This window comes from Arvicanthis niloticus, chromosome 4 (assembly GCF_011762505.2).
Source record: "Arvicanthis niloticus isolate mArvNil1 chromosome 4, mArvNil1.pat.X, whole genome shotgun sequence".
Classification (NCBI taxonomy): domain Eukaryota; kingdom Metazoa; phylum Chordata; class Mammalia; order Rodentia; family Muridae; genus Arvicanthis; species Arvicanthis niloticus.
The window spans coordinates 97,142,434-97,162,875 of record NC_047661.1 but is presented as its reverse complement, the minus strand read 5'-3'; the positions used below and the strand labels follow the sequence as shown (position 1 = coordinate 97,162,875).

General features: G+C 35.9%; 1 protein-coding gene across 3 annotated transcripts in view; it reads right to left on the bottom strand.

The window, feature by feature from the left end:
• Positions 1 to 20,442, bottom strand: part of Dpyd (dihydropyrimidine dehydrogenase) — an 831,933-nt gene that overhangs the window by 103,650 nt on the left and 707,841 nt on the right. For all 3 annotated transcript variants that reach the window (XM_034501414.2, XM_076933188.1, XM_076933187.1), the window contains one exon: positions 11,455 to 11,634. In XM_034501414.2, the coding sequence (XP_034357305.1) occupies positions 11,455 to 11,634 (180 nt within the window). The remainder of the gene's footprint in view (positions 1 to 11,454; positions 11,635 to 20,442) is intronic.

Below are 20,442 nucleotides of genomic sequence, written 5' to 3'. Positions count from 1 at the left end.
ATCAAAGAACTCAGAGCAGCATTAGCCACATTCTTTGTGTAGGATGTGGACATCTCAGACACATTTCCATGAGGCAGCCTGTGACTACAAAGCATAGCACTATTGTAATAACAGGTTTTTTTTCTTTTCTTTTCTTTTTTATTGGATATTTTATTTATTTACATGTCAAATGTTATCCACTTTCTCATTTCCCGCCTCACCCCACCCCCAGAAACTGCCCTATCTCATCCCATCTCCCTCTGCTTCTATGAGGGTGTTCCCCCAAACACCCACCCACCCACTCCTGCCTCCCCATCCTCGAATTTTCCTACCCTGGGGCTTCGAGCTTTCACAGGACCAAGGGCTATAATAACAGCATTTACTTCTAGGATTCCGTAACATAAAATTAGGTATTAGGGATTACATGGCTAACTGTGTCAGTATAGAATTTAAAATAATCAGGTTCCCCAAGAGAAGCAAGACAATATAATTCAGCTGATCACACAAATTTATTTTGTTACACACGGGATGCTAATCATGTCATTAAACATATCTCGGATTGTTCTCCCTAAAAATCTCTAAAATTGCACAAACCTGTTTCATAGCATTTTTTGACCTCTAATTTTATTTGTTTTGTTTGAGTCATGGTCTCACACTAGCGTAGGCTAACTCTGAACTCTGGGCAATGCTCTCACATATTTCCTCAGGGTTGTTCTTTTAGAGATATGCTACCCTTCACAAAATAGCCATATCATTTTTTCAATATCAAAACTAAATGCAATTTTGTTTTGTTTTGCTAGATATTTGTTTGTAAATTAAGTAACAGTTTTATTTGTTTTTCTAATACAGTAAATTTAATTTTATTTTCAACTATTGGGCTTAGATTGATTGGCAGGAAGCTCAGTATAGTTGAAATCTCTGTTGAGTTTCACTTATCAAGGAAGCTCATTTGACTCTTACGATTACCTGAAGATTATTCCTCAATCTCATATTCCATTTATATATAGCAACAGATAAGACAGAGGATAATCATGTTTTTCTCAGGAAGATCCTCATGACTACAGCACAGAGTCACAAATGTTGGGGATCATTTGATAGTTAGACTATGAACTCAAACTTTAATTCACCTCCTCATAAGTATTGTAATAATAAACTTCTCAATCTCTATACCAAGCAAGAATAACCCTAGTTTTTTCATGGTACTTAAAAGTCAGACTAGAATTAATGTAAGTTGTGCTGAAGATGAAAAGCATTTTGCACAAGTTCTAAGTATATAATTAATATTAATAAGGTACATTCTGACTAAAGTAGTTATATTAGAAGAAGTATGAGAAATTACAGTTAACCACTTACTTTCATGGATGACAAAGGAAATAATTACACTGTGGTTGGTAATTAGATATCAATTTTCGATGGTAAGGAAAAATAGGAAATCACATTTTCTTATATGTGTATTGGACAAAGAAAAGGAGCTGTGGAGAAATGGGAAAATATGGAGGAGGCTGTATGCACAAAGTATCTTATTTCAGACACGTGATGATGGACTGCAGAATGTGATTACAAACTGAAAACTGCATTGCTTCTGGGGTCTCTGGGCCAGCTGACTGGGTACTCTTCTCCCAGTCGAGAGTGGAAAGTCATATGCTGAAACGTTTCATCCTATGTCAAATCCACACAAGCATCAACAACCTATCAAAGGATCACACACTTCTGCTAGGTTTGCCTATGCTTCACAGGGGTTATGAGAAAGGGATCCTGGACACAAAACTACTAAATGATTACAGCTCTTTGTGAAGGGAAATCAACCAACCCCTGGTGTAGGAGGAATAGAGCAGGGAGGTTTACACTACTCATAATTGTGACAATAGGCAATGTGAAATGACCTCTTCCCATAAGTGAAGGACTTCTACCAGTGCCTCTGCAAAGTGGTTTGTGTTAGATTGAGATAGTCCTACTTATGATCTGGCAACAGTGGTGTGCTCCTCCCTTCTGCTGGTTTTAGGAATGATGATGGACTGTTTGTGATAATTTAACGCTCAACCCCTTAGAAAGTGAATGCTTGCAAAATATTGAAAAGCTGTTTTACAGAAGAGCGTGCTTCAAGAAAAAAATGTACTAGCCTTTGGCCAGATAAAATAAAATTTATTAAGGGTATGTTATAATATGTTGAGAAAACATAAAAACAAGGTGGAAGTATTGTTTGAAAATCTACACAAATGATGAAATAAATTATTAATGTATCTCTCAAATATTTATATTTTTCCTTATGTTATCCATCTATTTTAGATAAGGTTATATCCAATATTACTCTGAAATAAGTTAATCAACTATCATTCCAGTATATATTATAAATTATAATGCTAACTACTGTATTAATTGTCTCCTCTGTGCTTAGACACTCATGATACATAATTTTTGTTCTTTATAAAGTGACTCTGAAAGAAGTAACACTATTGTATTTTGCCTTTGTGCAAATGGGAGACTAAAGGATTCATGTCCCTGACCCAGGCTCAGAGAATTCTAGACTTGAATTGAAGCCTGCCAGGCCCCGAATATCTCTGTTGTATTCCTCTTTACACTACACATCACTGGATATTGAATATTGGTAAGATGACCAGAAGCTCAGAATTACAAACGAGGCTATAAAATTTTATTCAATAACATTTTTTCTTTTAAATAAGAATACCTATCATTTATAAAAGAGACATCTGTCCTATTGTTATAAGGCTACAGACATTCTTACACAGTAACACACGCATTTCTCAAACTTTAGGATGCTGTTATATTGGTAGATGAAGGTACCTAATATCTGTGTCATGCAATCTGACCTGGTCATCGTGGGGTTTGGAGACTTTCTTTCTGAGATTTGTGTGTTTTAAAATTTCCTTGTCCTATGAATCAAACCTACAGCATACTACAATTTAACATCATGCAATTTGTCTATAGCTGGACAAAATCAGTCCCACAATAATGTTTTTATTTCAGTCATTGCCTAAGTAACAGATAGAAATATATTGTTATCAGGAATGTTCTAACAATATAGCAAGACCATCTGGTAGTTCAAAGGTAATGAACTTCACAGCCAGAGCTGCAGGTGTTGGAGGAGGTAACATGGACAAGGACATCAAAACTTTAAAGTGAATGTCAATGTATTGGCTTTCATTCAGTGCTCCCTTCTTCAGCACACATTTCTTCTTCACTGGCAAGTTGTGAAAATGTCATTAGAGAAAGAAAAAATGAAGCAAGTTACCTTTACAAAGCTATCCCACTAACAAGTTCTTCATGGAAGATTCTTCACTTTTAAGAGTCTTCTATAAAGTCCTGATCGAACAGGTTATACAGTTTCCAATTAACCAAGCATGCCTTTTAAAGTATGATGCATGACTTTTTTTCCTGATTAATATTTCTCCTGATCTCAAGTGTTCAAACCAATTCACCCCATTCTGCAATTTGAGTTTCCATTTTGTAAACTGACCCTTGATGAGCCCAAGTTAATTTGTAAGGAAACACAGCATCAGTGTATTCTGGCATGGGTAGTTCAAGAAATCCTTGCTTGCTCTTAACACCAACATGTGAAAAAAATTTCTTTTTCTTTGTTTGTTATATAAATATATGCAAAGTAATGCCTTAGTGGTATTTTTACAGACACCCAGGTTCAGTTCCTAGCACCCAATCCGACTCCCTCTTCTGGCCTCCACTGGCATTGCATACATGTGATAGACACATGCAGGTAGAATAAAATAAATCAAAAATTTAAAACGTAAAAATTTATAGTCCAGAGGGAGAGGATATATATGTCTTCCCCTCAGCCCAGTTTTTTAGTGAACCTAAGTTTGCTCTATATTTTAAGATTTTATTAGACCTTTATCTTTATATACAAAATACGTTTAAATATGTGTGTATATAAGCACGAGTTCTATGAAAAATATTCTTAGTTAGATTGTACTTTCTCTACTGTATTGTCCACGAGCTTTTGTTGACTATCAATTCAGTGTATGTATGCAGGGATATTCCTGGTCTTTCCATTGGTCTTATTGGACCAGTCTATTTGTCTATCCTATCACTGAAACACACTCGCTTGACTGTACATTTATAAAAGACAATGAAGGTTGATAGTCAAAATCTTCAAACGTTGTTCTATTTTATGACTTATTTTGGCTATTCTGCTCTCTTGGATTCAATGTATATTTTGACATCAATGTGTCAACTTTAAAAACATATGTCAGAATTTTGATTGGGATCATAATGTTCAGACATTTCAATTTGAAAATAACTGGTGTCTTTCCACATTTCATCAGTGATTTGAAACTGACTTTGTTTTCCTTCATACTCCAGTGCCATGTTCAGTGGGCAGATATTGCATATGTTTTAATTGGTTCTAAAATAGTTCATACTTCTTGCTGTTTTTATGTCATTTTAAACTGATTTCTTCTGTTTTTTTTTTTTTTTTTATCCCAGTTATTCCTAGAGGAACATAATTGACTTCTGTATATCGTTTTTGTGTCATGAAACTTTGCTAAGTTCACTTATTATTTTAATCACATTTTGTAATTTCTTTGTTATTTTTATCTGAACAGTTTTAGTGCTGAAAACAGAACGGTCTAAACCCTTCATTTAAAGCTAGCTTAATTCATTTCTTCAATTATTCTTAAGTCCTCATCACACCTCTACTACTATGGAATAGAGTGAAAAGAATCCCTGCTCAATCGTTGATCTTAAAAGAAACAATTTATTCTTCCAGTATCAAATACTATACTAGCTGCAGAATCTGTGTAGATTCTTTAGGGTTAGCATTATGAATGGATGTTGTGGTTTGTCAAATAAGTTTTTTGGGGAGCCAATGACTTATATCCAATACATTGAAACTGCTAAATAATAAAAAATAATAAAATAATAAAAAGAAAGATAGATTAAGCAGATACTTCACTGACAATAGGTATATGGATGGAAAGAACATTAAGAATATGAAATCATTAGCTTTTAGTAATAAAAATTAAAATCACAATAATGATATTAATATGTATATACTAAAACAGCTCAAGTAAAAAGGGCTTAGTATCTCAAATGCTGTGCTGAATGCAAAACTAAATTTATATGTCCACAGTGGCACGGATGTAAAATGTTTAAAGTACTTTGGAAATATGCTTAAAAGTTTTCCGTAAAACTTATATTGCCACACTTTGACCAAGAGATTAGAATCTTACATATTATCCAATATATATGGAAATATGTTAGCCCCAAAAACAAGTTATACAAGAATGCCTTCCAGATATCAAGAAAAAACAAAACCACTGTTTTGAATGAATAAGCATATTTATAATGAATTATAGCATAATTATAAATCAGAATGTAATTACCAATAATAAATTAATAGTATGCATAAAACACTTCAGTGAGAGAGAGTTGTCATACATAGACCCTCCCACACACACTCTGTGGACTTCTATTTAAAATGCAGAAGAACATTACCAAACTAATCTTGGCTCATAGAAACTAGATGATGTTTGTTCCTGGTTGTGGTTGGAAAAAGACGATGGCTGGGGATGTACACACAAACATTCTCAGGTGTGACTATATTGTACATTTTAGTCAAATCATACTATATAATTAATATGTCATCATTTATACTATATAATATATACATACATTATTATGCATGATATATAATACATATGGTGATGAATGCTCATTTCTATTAGTTTTCAAAAGAGGGGAAGATATGTACATATTATATATTAAATATAGATAATAATCATATACATAATTATATATTTATATATTCTTAGTATATCAATGTATACAAATTTATTTTATATAATAGATGTGTTTATTGTATTATAATATATATAAAATACAACATATATGTATATATATATATATATATATATATATATATATTCTTCTCTTTGAAAAATCGACAGAAATGAGTATTCAGTCATATGGTAATATAAAATTACCATACCCTTTTCATAATTGTCTGACACTGTGTTATTTTGGTTTTAAAGATAACATAAAGTTCCAGGTGCCCATGTGCATACATCTTTGGTTTCTACCTTCAAAACAAAGCCTTGTCCTCATTGCTGCTCTACAGCTTCCACCGCAGCGTTTCTGATCTCATCCTAATGAGAGCTCCTTAATGAGCATAGATTAGGTTCACTTATTAATATCGCTGATATGTATTTCATCATGCTTTAATACCTGCTGAAAGTAATTTGGCACGTTTACTATTTCCTTATAAATGCCTGCTATTCCTGAAAAAGCCAAGCTTGAATTTTAATTACAAATTTGCTTTCTCTTTTTTCTTCTAAAGAAGAATAACACAGATAGTTTGTATAGTTTAATTCTGCAAACATGTAGAATTGCTCTAGGTGCATGGAAACCCACGAATAAAGCAGACCTGGCATAGAGTCTCAAAATGCTTATCATAAGTTGTAGCAACAGACAAGGAGGCATGGAACTAGATGATACACTATACTCTCTTATTGTGTGAACAAAAGTCTCTGGAAGAAGGGATTGGAATTTCCCAATGAGAAGGAAATCCTTAAATGGCTTTAGAAAGAAAAGGAAACTCAGGGTATATTTTAAAATAAGTGAATAATCATTGTATTCACTCAGCAATTAAACCTCTGTGGTGATTTGAATAAATATGGTCCCCGTATGCTGATAGGGATTAGCACTAATAGAAAGTGTATCTAGATGTAGAGTCCTCAGCTCCTTCTCCAGCATCATGTCTGTCTGTGTGTAGCCATACTTCCCACCAAACCTCCGAACCTGTGGACCAGTCCCTATTAAATGTTGTTTTTATTATTTTTATAAGAGTTGCCATGGTCATGGCATCTATTTATAGCAATATAAACCCTAACTAAGACAACCTCTCTCCCTTCATCCTACATGATAGATACTGTTGTAGATACTGGTAAATAGATCTGGGCCCTCAGAAAGCTTATCATATTTGTGGCATATTTGCTAAGTCAAGAAAACGTTAAGAGTTGCTTACTTACCTACTTTATTATTTCTTCTGGCTTTTTTTTCTACCTCATTTTGCTAAAGTAAACTAATAAAATGAGATTTACAAGTTTGTTTTTGTTGCTTTTTCATTGTTGCAATTGAAATACTCTGACAATAGAAACATAGTTGGAAAAAGCTTATTTTTGCTGATTGTATTAAAAGACTATATTCTGTCACATCAGGGAAGGCATATTGGAAGAAGCAGGAGGCCGGTTGGTCAAACTGTTCTTATACTCAGTGTCTTAGTCACTATTCTATTGCTGTAAAGAGACTGAATGGCCATGAAAACTCTTATAAAGGAAAGCACTTTACTAGGGCTGGCTTACAGTTTCAGAGATTTAGTTCATAATCCTGTCGGGTAGCATGGCTGATGTATGGTGCTGGAGCAGTAGTTGAGAACTACATACTGATCTGTAGGCCCAGAGGAAGAGACTGGGCCTCGGCATGAGCTTTTGAAATGGAAAAGCTCATCCCCAGTGACACACTTTCTCTAATAATGCTGCACCTACTTCAATAAGACTATTTCTTGTAATTCTTCTAAATACTTCAAACAGTTCTACTGCCTGGGGACCAAACATTCTAATATATGGACTTATGGAGGCCATTCTCATTCAAACCACCACATTGAGGAGGCAGAGAGTGTGTGGGAAACGTGACTAGAATATTAAGCTTCCAAACCTCTCCCCAGTGACTCACATTCTAGATATTCTCCACATCCTAAATGTGCCACAATCCTTCCTAAAAGTACCACCAACTGAGGACCAAATGTCCAAAAACAGGAGCTCATGGTGGGCATTGCACTTTTAAACATAAAAATTAAAGGTTATTGTCTCCCCTACACTTCATTTATAATGAAATAGATAGAGGTATTGCCTGATGAACATGGTGACTACCAGTTCTACCTTATGGCTCCACACTGCATTCTCAAACCTGCCCAGATGCTGAACCAACACTCATCAAATCTGTGCTAGGATGTAAGGATAGATACGATAGGGATGTAAGAATGGGTATGGCAGAGATGTAAGAATGGGTATGACAGAGATGTAAGGATGGGTATGACAGAGATGTAAGGATGGGTATGACAGAGATGTGAGGATGGGTATGACAGGGATGTAAGGATGGGTATGACAGAGATGTAAGGATGGGTATGACAGAGATGTAAAAATGGGTATGACAGAGATGTAAGGATGGGTATGACAGAGATGTAAGGATGGGTATGACAGGGATGTAAGAATGGGTATGGCAGAGATGTAATGATGGGTATGACAGAGATGTGAGGATGGGTATGACAAAGATGTAAGGATGGGTATGACAGAGATGTGAGGATGGGTATGACAGAGATGTGAGGATGGGTATGACAGAGATGTGAGGATGGGTATGGCAGAGATGTAAGAATGGGTATGACAGAGATGTAAGGATGGGTATGACAGAGATGTGAGGATGGGTATGACAGAGATGTAAGGATGGGTATGACAGAGATGTGAGGATGGGTATGACAGGGATGTAAGGATGGGTATGACAGAGATGTAAGGATGGGTATGACAGAGATGTGAGGATGGGTATGACAGAGATGTGAGGATGGGTATGACAGGGATGTGAGGATGGGTATGACAGAGATGTGAGGATGGGTATGACAGAGATGTGAGGATGGGTATGACAGAGATGTAAGGATGGGTATGACAGGGATGTAAGGATGGATATGACAGGGATATAAGGATGGGTATGACAGAGATGTGAGGATGGGTATGACAGGGGTGTAAGGATGGGTATGACAGGGATGTAAGGATGGGTATGACCATATGATCAGGGCCTGTGTAGCACAGTTAAGAGCTTTGCATAGTTTTGTGATACCTGTTGGGACTCAGCTTCTAGGGAGTAAAAAGGAGTGACTGGTCCTGTTGTACAAGAGATAACTTAATGTGAGATGGTAATACATGAGAAGTTTTCCTTGTTGAATTGGAAAGCTTCTCTGGAGTCAGGGATCAACATGTGAGAATGCACAGAGACCCTACTCTGCAGAAGGCCTGGCCTGCAACTGTTTTCTTTCCATGGCACACTGGGTCTTGCTCAACAGTTCTGTTTTCCTCTCCAATAGTGAACAAGAAGGAAATTTATTTGAGTGCTTTTCTGATCACAAACTTTGAGCCTCAAATATTAGATAATCCAATATCTTTCATGTTTTGATAATATTTGAGCCTCAAATATTAGATAATCCAATATCTTTCATGTTTCCCAAATAATTTTATTCTTAATAGTTCCCATGCTTTTAAAGGCCAAATACTAACATTAAGTTTATTAATCCCTTGAAAGTAGCATATCTGACTCAGTCCAGTTATTTCACTAGCTAATGCCTCATAGTTTCTCTCTCTCTCTCTCTCTCTCTCTCTCTCTCTCTCTCTCTCTCTCTCTCTCTTTCTCTCTCTTTCTTTCTTCCTTTCCCCTCCAAATCTGACTTATAATTGTTGTATTTTTTCTCAATTTCTACTCTAAGATTGCATGATTTATGAAAAAGAAAGCTTAACAAGAATAGCAGTTAAACTCTTCAAATGAGACCTAGCTAATTCATACAGGATTTTTTGAGACATACCTACATCTTCCCTATGGAATGAAAGTACCATAAGGTAAGGTGTCATAGATAGCAGGTTACAATATGCTAATAAGTTACACACACACACACACCCCAAGGAGAAATAGACAGGAAGACACCTGAAATGTGAATCTAGAGTACTTAGACTCTCTAGGCAGGATGTTACCCCAAAGGGAACGTCTCCTGTTGTTTAAGTCATACCTGCTTGTACCAGAGAACCCAGGGTGCATTACCAGACCATCTGCTTGTTTCTTGTTTTATCATTAAGAAATGATTCAGCAATCTTTATTTTTTTTAAAATAATTGGTAATGTTGAAAATTATACTGATGATTTTGTTGAAGGCCAGGCTTACCAACATAAAAGTCCAAATCTAGACTATGAGAGAATTAATTTCCAGTTATGTCACGAACACAGATGTCCTCTTCCTGATCCATCATTCCTTTGAATATGGAAATGAAGAAATGAAGGTGGATACCCTTCAAAAGACAAAAACGCCACAGCACGGAGCAGCTACTTACATTTCAGCTCACATGTCACATATCTGACTTTATAGACGGTTATAAAGTATCATGTCAGAAACAACTTCCTTGAGACATTTTTACATTAAATGTGTGTACTGTCATCTATGATTTTTTTTTTAGTTATAAACAACCTTAGTGTATTGCTGATCATTGATAAAGGCAAGAACACTCTCTGAATACTGAAGGCTCAGTCTATGATAATATGATTAGTTACACTAATAATGCTGCTTAGGCTCTGTCTCCTAATTACAATATTATAAATATTAATGTCACAGCCTTTCTGTTTGATTGCCACTCATGGAGTCATTCATCATGATATTTTCCTGGAACCCATTTTGTACATTTTATTTCTTTCCCGCTTTCTTATTACAGAACTTGCAATCACACATATTATTCTCCAAGAAGTCTTTATTCTTGGCTATCTGTTAGGCTAAGAACAGTGATATCTCCCGCAAACACTGTCCACTTATGTGTTGCATCCCTCGGTTTTGTCCAACCTCTCACTGTCATCTAAAGCGGCACACCCAGGGTTTTTGTTTTCCATTCTTTTTCATGTGACCTGTTTCAACTTAAAACTCATGTGAATTATTAAATGCTTCCTTAAAGAATCTTTTCATACCGCCTCCCTCTCTTTTTTAAAGTTAATTATTGATGTAGTGACAAGCTGAAAAGACTAAGAATTATAATTTTTTTCTCCCCTCGTTCAGGACTCAAGAAATATCTTCTGACAATGGTTGTCTATTTAGAATAATACAAAGGAAACACAAAGGCGAAATGCTGAAGGTTGTTTTAGAAAAGAGTTGCTGAAATCACTGTATTATACAAAATGTAAATGTAGTGTATATTTCTCAGAAAATAGCAGTTAGAGAGAAAGTAGGGCTGCAACCTTTGGAGCCCAGGTTTAACCACATGGCAGAGGCAGTTACAAAAGATACTGATTAGATTTTAATTTTAAAAATGGCATCATATTATTCAGGACTCCAGTGGTTTGATTGTCTTGAAAATAGAAAGGTAATGCTATAATCTCTAGAGCTTGTTAAAGAATAAAGAAATCCCTAGATTCTCATAGAAAGAATGCTAGTCATCAGCACAGCCAGCAATAACTCGGAGGTACTTCACATTGCCAACTTCAATCTTTTTCTTTTATGTGACCTTGTGTTTTATCAGACAGTAACTGAGAGACCTATAGTATAGCTGTAATCAAGCTTGTTTCAGGATGATTCTACTGTAAAAAAAAATCAACATCAAACAGGCCTTGCCTTTGGTACCTTCAAGGGGGTGTAGAAAAGTAAATGACCTGAAAAAAATGAATGCAAGCAGAATTCTCCGTGGCTGACACAGGGGAAACTAGCACATACCTGTCCCATGAGCTCAGCAATTCGTGGAACTGGTTTCCCCTTCTGATGACTCATAACGGGCGGACTCTGCCCATCCCAGTCTCCTAACTCTTCAGTGCTCTTCAGATAAAGCAGGGCTTTGAGGCCAGTGCAGTAATCTTCAATCACAGTGAAGTCCTGATTCTGAATAGCGCTGCATACCTAGGGAAAATAAAATTGGAGAACGTCAGACCAAAAGCAATCTCTCCTGACAGATTAAACCTTCAGTCATTTAACAAATGTTTATGCGCCAGATAGGTTGTAAGCAAAACAGAGCAATAGGTGGTAGAGGATAGGAATGGAAGGTAACCGTGGACAGACCCAAGATATCTGAAGAAACCTATGGAGGTGGTGAAGGCTTCCTTCAATTTGACATATTGACATTCTCACAGAAATGTATACACATGGCAAAACACAGGAAGCTGCATACTGTAAACATGTGCAGGTGCATGCCACATAAATTTCCATACCATTGTTAAACACTGACTCCTGTGGTTGAATTTTGGCATAACACAGACACCTCAGCTTTTTTTCCTCTCTTGACATTACTGCCAAAGAGTTGTTCTCAAGTCTAGAAGTGGTGAAACTGCCATTGTATTGCTGTGTCCAGCCAATGAACAGCTTTCATCTACGAGTTGATGCTTGAGAAATGTATGTTGAATTACCAAAACAGAAACAAAAATTGGGTACAGAAATATTCTCCTAATGTTTTATGCCAGTGTTGGGCTAAATTCATAGCTATCGTTTGCTGGATGTGGGGCAGGCACACTGCTAATTTTTTTTTTAAAGATGTCTTTAGTCTTTTCTTGTCTGCATCCAAGTAACAACCAACTAGTCCTCAATCTCTTGACTATAACCTTTTTAAAAAGGTCCCAGTATCCCAGAGCAGGCCAGGCCTCCCTTTACATATAGTTATCTCTGATTTACATTAATGTATGATTATACGCTTGGCAGCTCAGTCCTTAGTTTCATGGAAATTTAGTAAAGAAAAATGGTATTTATTTTGATCACTATATTATTTCTATCAATCACCACAGAATTTGTCACTTAGTCTGTGCTCAATGAGTCAAATGACTTATTCTTAAGAAAACATTTAAGTGACTGGATGTTATAAAACACAAGAATGGCTGGGCAGTGGTGGTGCACACATTTAATCCCAGCCCTTAGGAGGTAGAGGCAGAGGCAGGCAGATTTCTGAGTTTGAGGCCAGCCTGGTCTACAGAGTGACTTCCAGGACAGCCAGGGATACACAGAGAAACCCTGTCTCAAAAAACAAAACAAAAGAAAGAAACAAACAAACAAACAAAACTCAAGTATGTCATTTTAGGGTTAAAGAAGATTGGATCAGAGAATATATGATCTTTCTAAATAAAAACATGTTATGAATTTTGTGATTGTGGTTAAGGTTTTTAAAAATTTTTTATTACATTTATTTATTTATTTATAAATTATACATGCACATGGTGGCAGGCATAATTTCTAGTTATTTCTTCAATTTGATACCACATATAGAAGCCTGAAAGCCAGTTACAGATTCTAACAGAACTCATTTACCAGATATTTCAGTATCATTCCAATTTCAGAATGTTCAACATGGAAATAAACTACCTTACTAATCTGTATCCAAATGCACCCAGTAAAGCAATCAAATAAATAAAACTAAGAAAGGCCCAATTCCCTTTTATTTTTTTTTTCCAGATGTTGAATTCCTACAATGGCTGACCAATATGTATGGGACCCAATGGTCCAGATAACCACATCTGGAGATATTCAAGCTGTACATATAAAATTGGAAGTGTTTGCTCATTATTTAGTAGACTTTAAATCAACTCCAGATGATTAACTATACCCAAGACAGTATAAGTACTGTGAATTGTTGTCCAGTTCTTTTCACTTGGAGAAAACCAGTCTATCAGTGCCAGGGACAACTGTAAATATTTTGACTATATTTTCTGTCTCTGATATATTTAAATAGTTTATGGAGAATCTATAATACAAAGAAAGGGGCATAGATATTAAGGTGCTGGCAATGGTAGCTGACAGAAAGGCATTAGGTAAATTTGAATGAAAATTCATCCAAATGGGTAAATTAATAAGAATCTATTTCACGACCTCCAAAATCCTTCTAGGCCATTAAATAAATAAACTTTATTATAATATATATTCCAGTACTACTTGGTAACTAGGAATATTATAAGTTGAGAGAAATAATTAAAATATAAGATGATGCAGAATGTGGAATGAAGAGGAGGGAAGAAGAGAAAAAGTAGGAAAGAAAGACCATACAGTAGTTGGGGGAGAGGAAGAGAGAACAAGGCAAGGCAAGGCAGGGAAATAAAGACAGGACAGAACAAAGAGAGTATCCACCTACATATTCTTAGTTAAGAGTCCAGTACATCCATGATACCTGTGTGATAGGTAGCCAAGTGGTGGGTGCTTCTGGATATTACAATGCTTAAAAGGAAGGAGAGGGAAATAGGTTATGAAAGCCACTAAGCAGAAAGTTGTCCAGGGCTTAAGTCAAGTATTATAGAAAATTATCAGGAAACTCAAAGCTGATGAGTGATCCCTAGATCTAACATATAGATACTTGTATTCATGGAAAAAAAGGCTCTGCCTCAGGCCCAGGATCTACTTCTTTTTGGTGGCCAGAGAATGGATGAAGAGTGAGAACTGAAGGTATAGGGGTGAACTGTGCTTATAGGACATTTAGCTTCTGTTAGGGCAAAAGAGACCTAGGAAATATTGTTTTCATTGCTCTGCATTTTATTTTTTAAGCTATGTTTTATGAGGATGTAGTCATTTTATATTTCTCAATAGGACAGAATGACTTATAAATGTTGAAACTTGATTAAGATAGCAGGAATGGCAGGGAAATGAGACAAACCCACTTTAACATGAAAGGAGTTAAAATGGGTCTGGCTTTCTGGTCAACAGCTTTTAATTATCTCATTTAGCTCTCAACATAACACTAAGAGTCAGACTCATTTTTTAACCATCTTTGGGCGGATAAGAAAACCAGATCTTAGAAAAGGTTTAATTATAGACTGCAGGGCACACTTGGGAGTTTGGGATTCAGAACTCATGAACATAAGGCACTCAATATGAGGACTCCTGACCATGCAACATTCATTCTAACATAGAACTGACGACTACATAGGACCCATGACCACCTAAGACACATGGTTGCATGGGACTCGTGTAGAAAAATAACTGTGGGGTAGACATAAACACAGAGAAGAAGCCATTTTAAAGTTAGAATAATCATGATTCCTTCAACTGTTTCAAGAACCAGACAATCATGATAGAAACATTTGATCTTCAAACCCAATATGGCTACTTTCAAATGAAAATCCATGCTTGTGGGTGAAAAATAATCAATACTTTTATTTGTCTTCTAGATTGCAGAGTAAGAAAGAAAACAATGACAAATCAAGCTCTCAATAAAGCAGAAATAAAAGTTCCCAATTTCAAATATTGAAATGTGGTTTGTTGCTATAATGTAGAGGAAAATTTAACAATCTACTTTTCAGGCAGAGCATTAAGCTTTCTCAGTGTTGATGAAGATTTTTTTTTTAAGAAAAAAATTTGAGAATATCATAGTTTCCTCCATGGGATTTTGTGTGATTTTTTTTTTTTTTTAATTGTAGAAAGCAACCAGTTTTTTCTTTACTCTATTTTGGTGTGCTAATATTCTATTTTATAGTATATGCTTTTACTATAGTCTCAGAACATACACAGAATAAACCTTTTTTTAAAAAAATTAAATCATGTCACTGCAGTAACGAAAGACACAGGTAAGAATTCGCCCAAATACAGAGCCCAGCTGACATGGGACCTACCCACCATACCAACCTTCACCTTCCTTCCAGTCTTCTTCTCCACCTAGGACAAACTATCAGGCCTGATACCCTTCCACACTCTACAGCCTGTCTGCCTCCCAGGAGGTTCACAGTAATAAGTGACACAGAAGGTCCACCATAACTAAAGATAGCACTGCCTGTTTCCAAGGAGGCCAGCTCCAGTCAGAGACACCCAGGTCAGTTAACACCAGAGATAGCCAGATGGCCAGTGGCAAGCACAAGATCATAAGTGACAGAACACAATGCAATTTGGCACCATCAGAAATCAGTTATCCCACCATAGCAAGCCCTGAATACCCTAACATAATGAAATGACCCAAATAATGACCTAAAATCGAATCTCGTAAAGATGATAGAGGCCTTTAAGGAGGATATAAAGAGCTCCCTTAAAGAAATACGAGAAAACAGAGGTAAACAGGTAGATACCCTTAAAGAAAACACAAATAAATCCCTTAAAGAATTTCAGGAAAATCAATCAAGCAGGTGAAGGAATTGAGAAAAATTGTCCAAGAACTAAAAATGTAAATAGAAACAATAAAGAAACTCCAATGGAGGCCAACCCTTGAATGGAAAACTTAGGAAAGAGATCAGGAGCTACAGATGAAGCATCCCTAACAGAATATATGAGATAGAATAGAGAATCTCAGGCATAGGAGATACCATAGAAGATATTGAAACATAGGTCAAAGAAAATGCAAAATGTACAAAGCTCCTAACCCAAAATATCCAGAAAACTCAGAACACTAAAGATCAAACTTAAGACTAATAGGAAAAGTAAAAGGTGAAGAATCCCAGCTCAAAGGACCAGAAAACATCTTCAACAAAATCACAGAAGAAAACATTCCTCACCTAAAATTAGAGATGGCCATAAATATACAAGAAGCATACAGGACATTAAATACACTGGACCAGAAAAGAAAATCCTCTCATCTCATAATAATCAAAACACTAAATACACAGAACAAAAACAGAATATTAAAAGCTTTAAGGGACAAAGTCCAAGTAACATATAAAGACAGACCTATCAGAATTACACTAGACTTCTCAACAGAGATTCTAAAAGCCAGAAGATACTGTAAAGATATCATCCAGATCCCAAGAGAACACAAATGCCAGCCCAGGATACTATACCCAGTAAAACTCTCAATCACCATAGATGGAGAGACCAAGATATTTCATGACCAAACCAAATTTAAACAATAGCTATTTTAATCCAGCCATACAAAGGATACAAGAAGGAAATCGCCAACACAAGGAGAATAACTACACCCAAGGAAACAAAATATTAAACATTTTAGAACAACTCCCTCAAAAGGGAATCATACATAATACAACCTCCAACAACAAAGTAACAGGAAATAGTAGTCATCTGTCTTTAATATCTCTCAATATCAATGGACTCAATTTCCCAATAAAAAGAACAGGCTAACAGACTGGATTTGTAAATTGGATCATGCATTTTGGTGCATACAAGAAACACACCTCAGTGACAAAGACAGACATTACCTCAGAGTAAAAGGCTGGGGAAAAAGTTTTTCAAGAAAATGGTCCCAAGAAACAAGCTGAAGTTGCCATTCTAATATCTAGAAAATTGGCTTTTCACCAAAAGTTATCAAATGAGATAGGGAAGTACATTTAATATTAATCAAAGGAAAAAATTAACCAAGAGAAGTCTCGATTTTGAACATCTGTGTCCCAAATGCAAGGGCACCCAGATTTGTAAAAGAAAGTAAGCTCAAAACACATTGAACCTCACAGAATGGGAATAAAGTGGGAAATGAACACCCCACTCTCACCAATGGACAGGTCATTGAAACAGAAACTAAACAGAAATACAGTGCCGCGAACTGAAGTTATGAACCAAATGGTTTTAACAGATATCTATAGAATATTTCACCCCAAACAAGAGAATATACCTTCTTCTCAGCACCTCTAGGAAACTTTCTTCAAAACTGACCATATAACTGAACATGAAACAAACCTCAACAGATACAAGAAGACTGAAATATTCCCATCATTTCATCATCTCAACACGGACGAAGGTTAGACTTCAATAACAGCAAAAACAACAGAGAACCCACATACTCATAGGAACTGAACAGCTTTCTGCTCACTACTAACTTAGTCAGGGAAGAAATAAGAAAGAAATCGAAGACTTTATAGAATTGAATGAAAATGAAGACACATCATACCCAAACTTATGGGAAACAACAAAAGCAGTGTTAAGAAAAAAATCATACCAGTAAATGCCTTCATAAAAAAATTGGAGAGATCTCATTCAAGCAACTTAACAACACCTGAAAGCTCTAGAATTGAAAGAAACAAACACACCCAAGAAGAGTAGAGGGCAAGAAATAGTCAAACTCAGGGATGAAATCAATCAGTTAGAAACCAAGAGAATGATACAAAGAATCAACAAAATCAAAAGCTTGTTCTTTGAGAAAATCAACATGATAAATAATCCCTTAGGCAAATCAACTAAAGGACACAGAAACAGAATCCAAAATCAGAAATGAAAAGGGAGATATAACAATAGAAAATGAAGAAATTAAAAAATATCAAATATTACTACTCAATGCAACACTAGATACACTGATTCTAATAGAAGAGAAAGTGGGAACTAGCAATACAATAGATGCCAATAGTCAACTTAGAACTAACCTTAATACTTGCATGTAATTAAAATGGCATAAAAGCAAAAAAGGAGGAGGGGGATAGATTAGGGAGTTTCTTGGGGGGGGCAATGGGTAAAGAGTATGACATCTGAAATGTAAATAAATAAAATATCCAATAAAAAAGGAAAAAAAAAAAAACAAAAGAAGAGAAAGTAGGAAAGAGCCTTGAACTCATTTGTGCACGAGAAAATTTCCTGAACAGAACACCAATGGTTCAGGTTCTAAGATCAGTTGATAAATGAGGCCTCATGAAACTGAAAAGCTTCTCTAAGGCAAAAGACACTTTAGATAGGACAAATTGGCAACCTACCGATTTGGAAAAAAAGTCTTCACTAACCTTATATCTGACATAGGACTAATATCTAAAATATATAAAGAACACAAGAAATTAACCTCCAAAAAAAATCAAATAACCCAATTTAAAAATGCAGTGCAGAGCCAAACAGAGAATTATCAACAGAAGAATCTTGAATGGACAAGAAGCACTGAAAGAAATGTTCAAAATCCTTAGTCATCAAAGAAGTGCAAATAAAAATGACCCTGAGATTCCACCTTACACCAGCCAGAATGGCTAAGATTGAAAACTCAATTGACAACACATGCCGGGCAAGAATGTGGAGAAAAAGGAACACCCTTCTCATGCTGGTGGGATTGCAAATTGGTACAACCACTCTGGAAATCAATCTGGCAGTTTGTCCAAAAATTGGAACTAATTATACATGAAGAGCCAGCTATACTATATTGGGCATACAGCAAAAAGATGCCCCACCATATCACAAGGACATATTCTCCATCATGTTCATAGTGGCTTTATTTGTAATAGCCAGAAGCTGGAAATGAACTAGATGTTCCACAACAGAAGAATGGATACAGACCCTAGGAAGCTCCCAGAGACTGATCCACCAACCAGGATATGCACAGGCAGGTCCAAGGTTCCTGGCACATATATAGCAGAGGCCTGCCTGGTCTGGCCTCAGTGGGAGAAGATGTGTTTAATCTTAGAGACGTGAGGCCCCTGGGAATGCAGAGTTCTGGTGGGGTAGAGAACCCTCTTGGAGGCAAGGGGGAAGAGCAATGGGATGAGGAATTAAAGGAGGGGAATCAGGAGTGGGTATAGTGGCTGGAATTCAACTAAATTTTTTTTTTGAAAAAATGATAAAAATAAATAAAAATAAGTCATGTCACATCATGTACTCTGTGGAATTCTTATAACTTTATTGCTAAAATATATCTAGAGCTATTTGAGAAAAATGAACAGGAAAATTTAATTGTAGTCATTCTTGATTTTTCTATTGATGAGAAATTACAAAAGCTATTGAATCTCTTAATCATATATTCAGTAGACTCAGCTATGATGTGAATAATCACAGTATAGACTTGGGATCTTTGAAGTATTAAAGAACATGGTGGAGCCCTGTGCTTTATACTCTAGGATGGTAATGTTCTGCACAGTTGAGAGCTGCACCAAGGATTGTAATCTGAAGAAGGGAAAGAGACTACACTCCAGCAAGTACAAATGGATAGCATGGTAAATGACAGAGACAACACTGGAGTCTGCAGGCAGATTTAGATGCTGTAAGGGACCACCTGTACACACACACACACACACACACACACACACACACACACACACACACACACTTATATAGCAATGTTCACACTATGCATCCAGATTTTCTAAGGGATCTATTTCATTTCTACTGACCAGTAAGTCTGAACATTCTTTTTTTTTTCTTGAGAAATTTTCTGATAAGAGGAATTTTGCACATTGATATTTTCTTTAAAATATCTAGGTTTTAGCTTTAGCTAGTGGTAGGCATCGCCTTTGCCTGAAAGAAATTCTGGTATATTAGACAAAAACTTAATATACAGAAGCACAACTTGAGATCTTATTTGACAAAGAGTATATAGGTCTCCAGTAAAATACTGAAGTGAGGGCATTGGTAACAATTTTCTCAGATGTTGTTGAACCACAGTTGGGGTAGTTTTGAGCACTGGTAAAGGTTAATATTATCTAAATCTAAAATGGTATCTGCAAAACAAATATCTTCTTAATGATCATTTTTCCTGTTTTTCACTATTAGTCATATAAACATCCTCACACCTCTTAAAATAAAATGTTATTTATCAGTTACTGTGATTGAAGACACTAGAACAATTTTTAGATTATATAATAATATGAGAAAAATAAGTCTTAATGTCTATCATTAGAAATTGAGTGTCATCCATGGATGCGATCTCAGAAACTGAGAGTACCCAGAGAGGTGCCTGTGTCTCAGCTCTATACTCTATGGAGGGCAGATGATTAAAACATCAAAGTATAGCTGCTGTACCTAAATGGGTGTATTTTATGTGACATGTTTTAATTGTTTGTTTAGCTGCTTTGATTAATAGCTGCTCCCATGTTTGGCTGGTATAATTGGTAGCTTCTT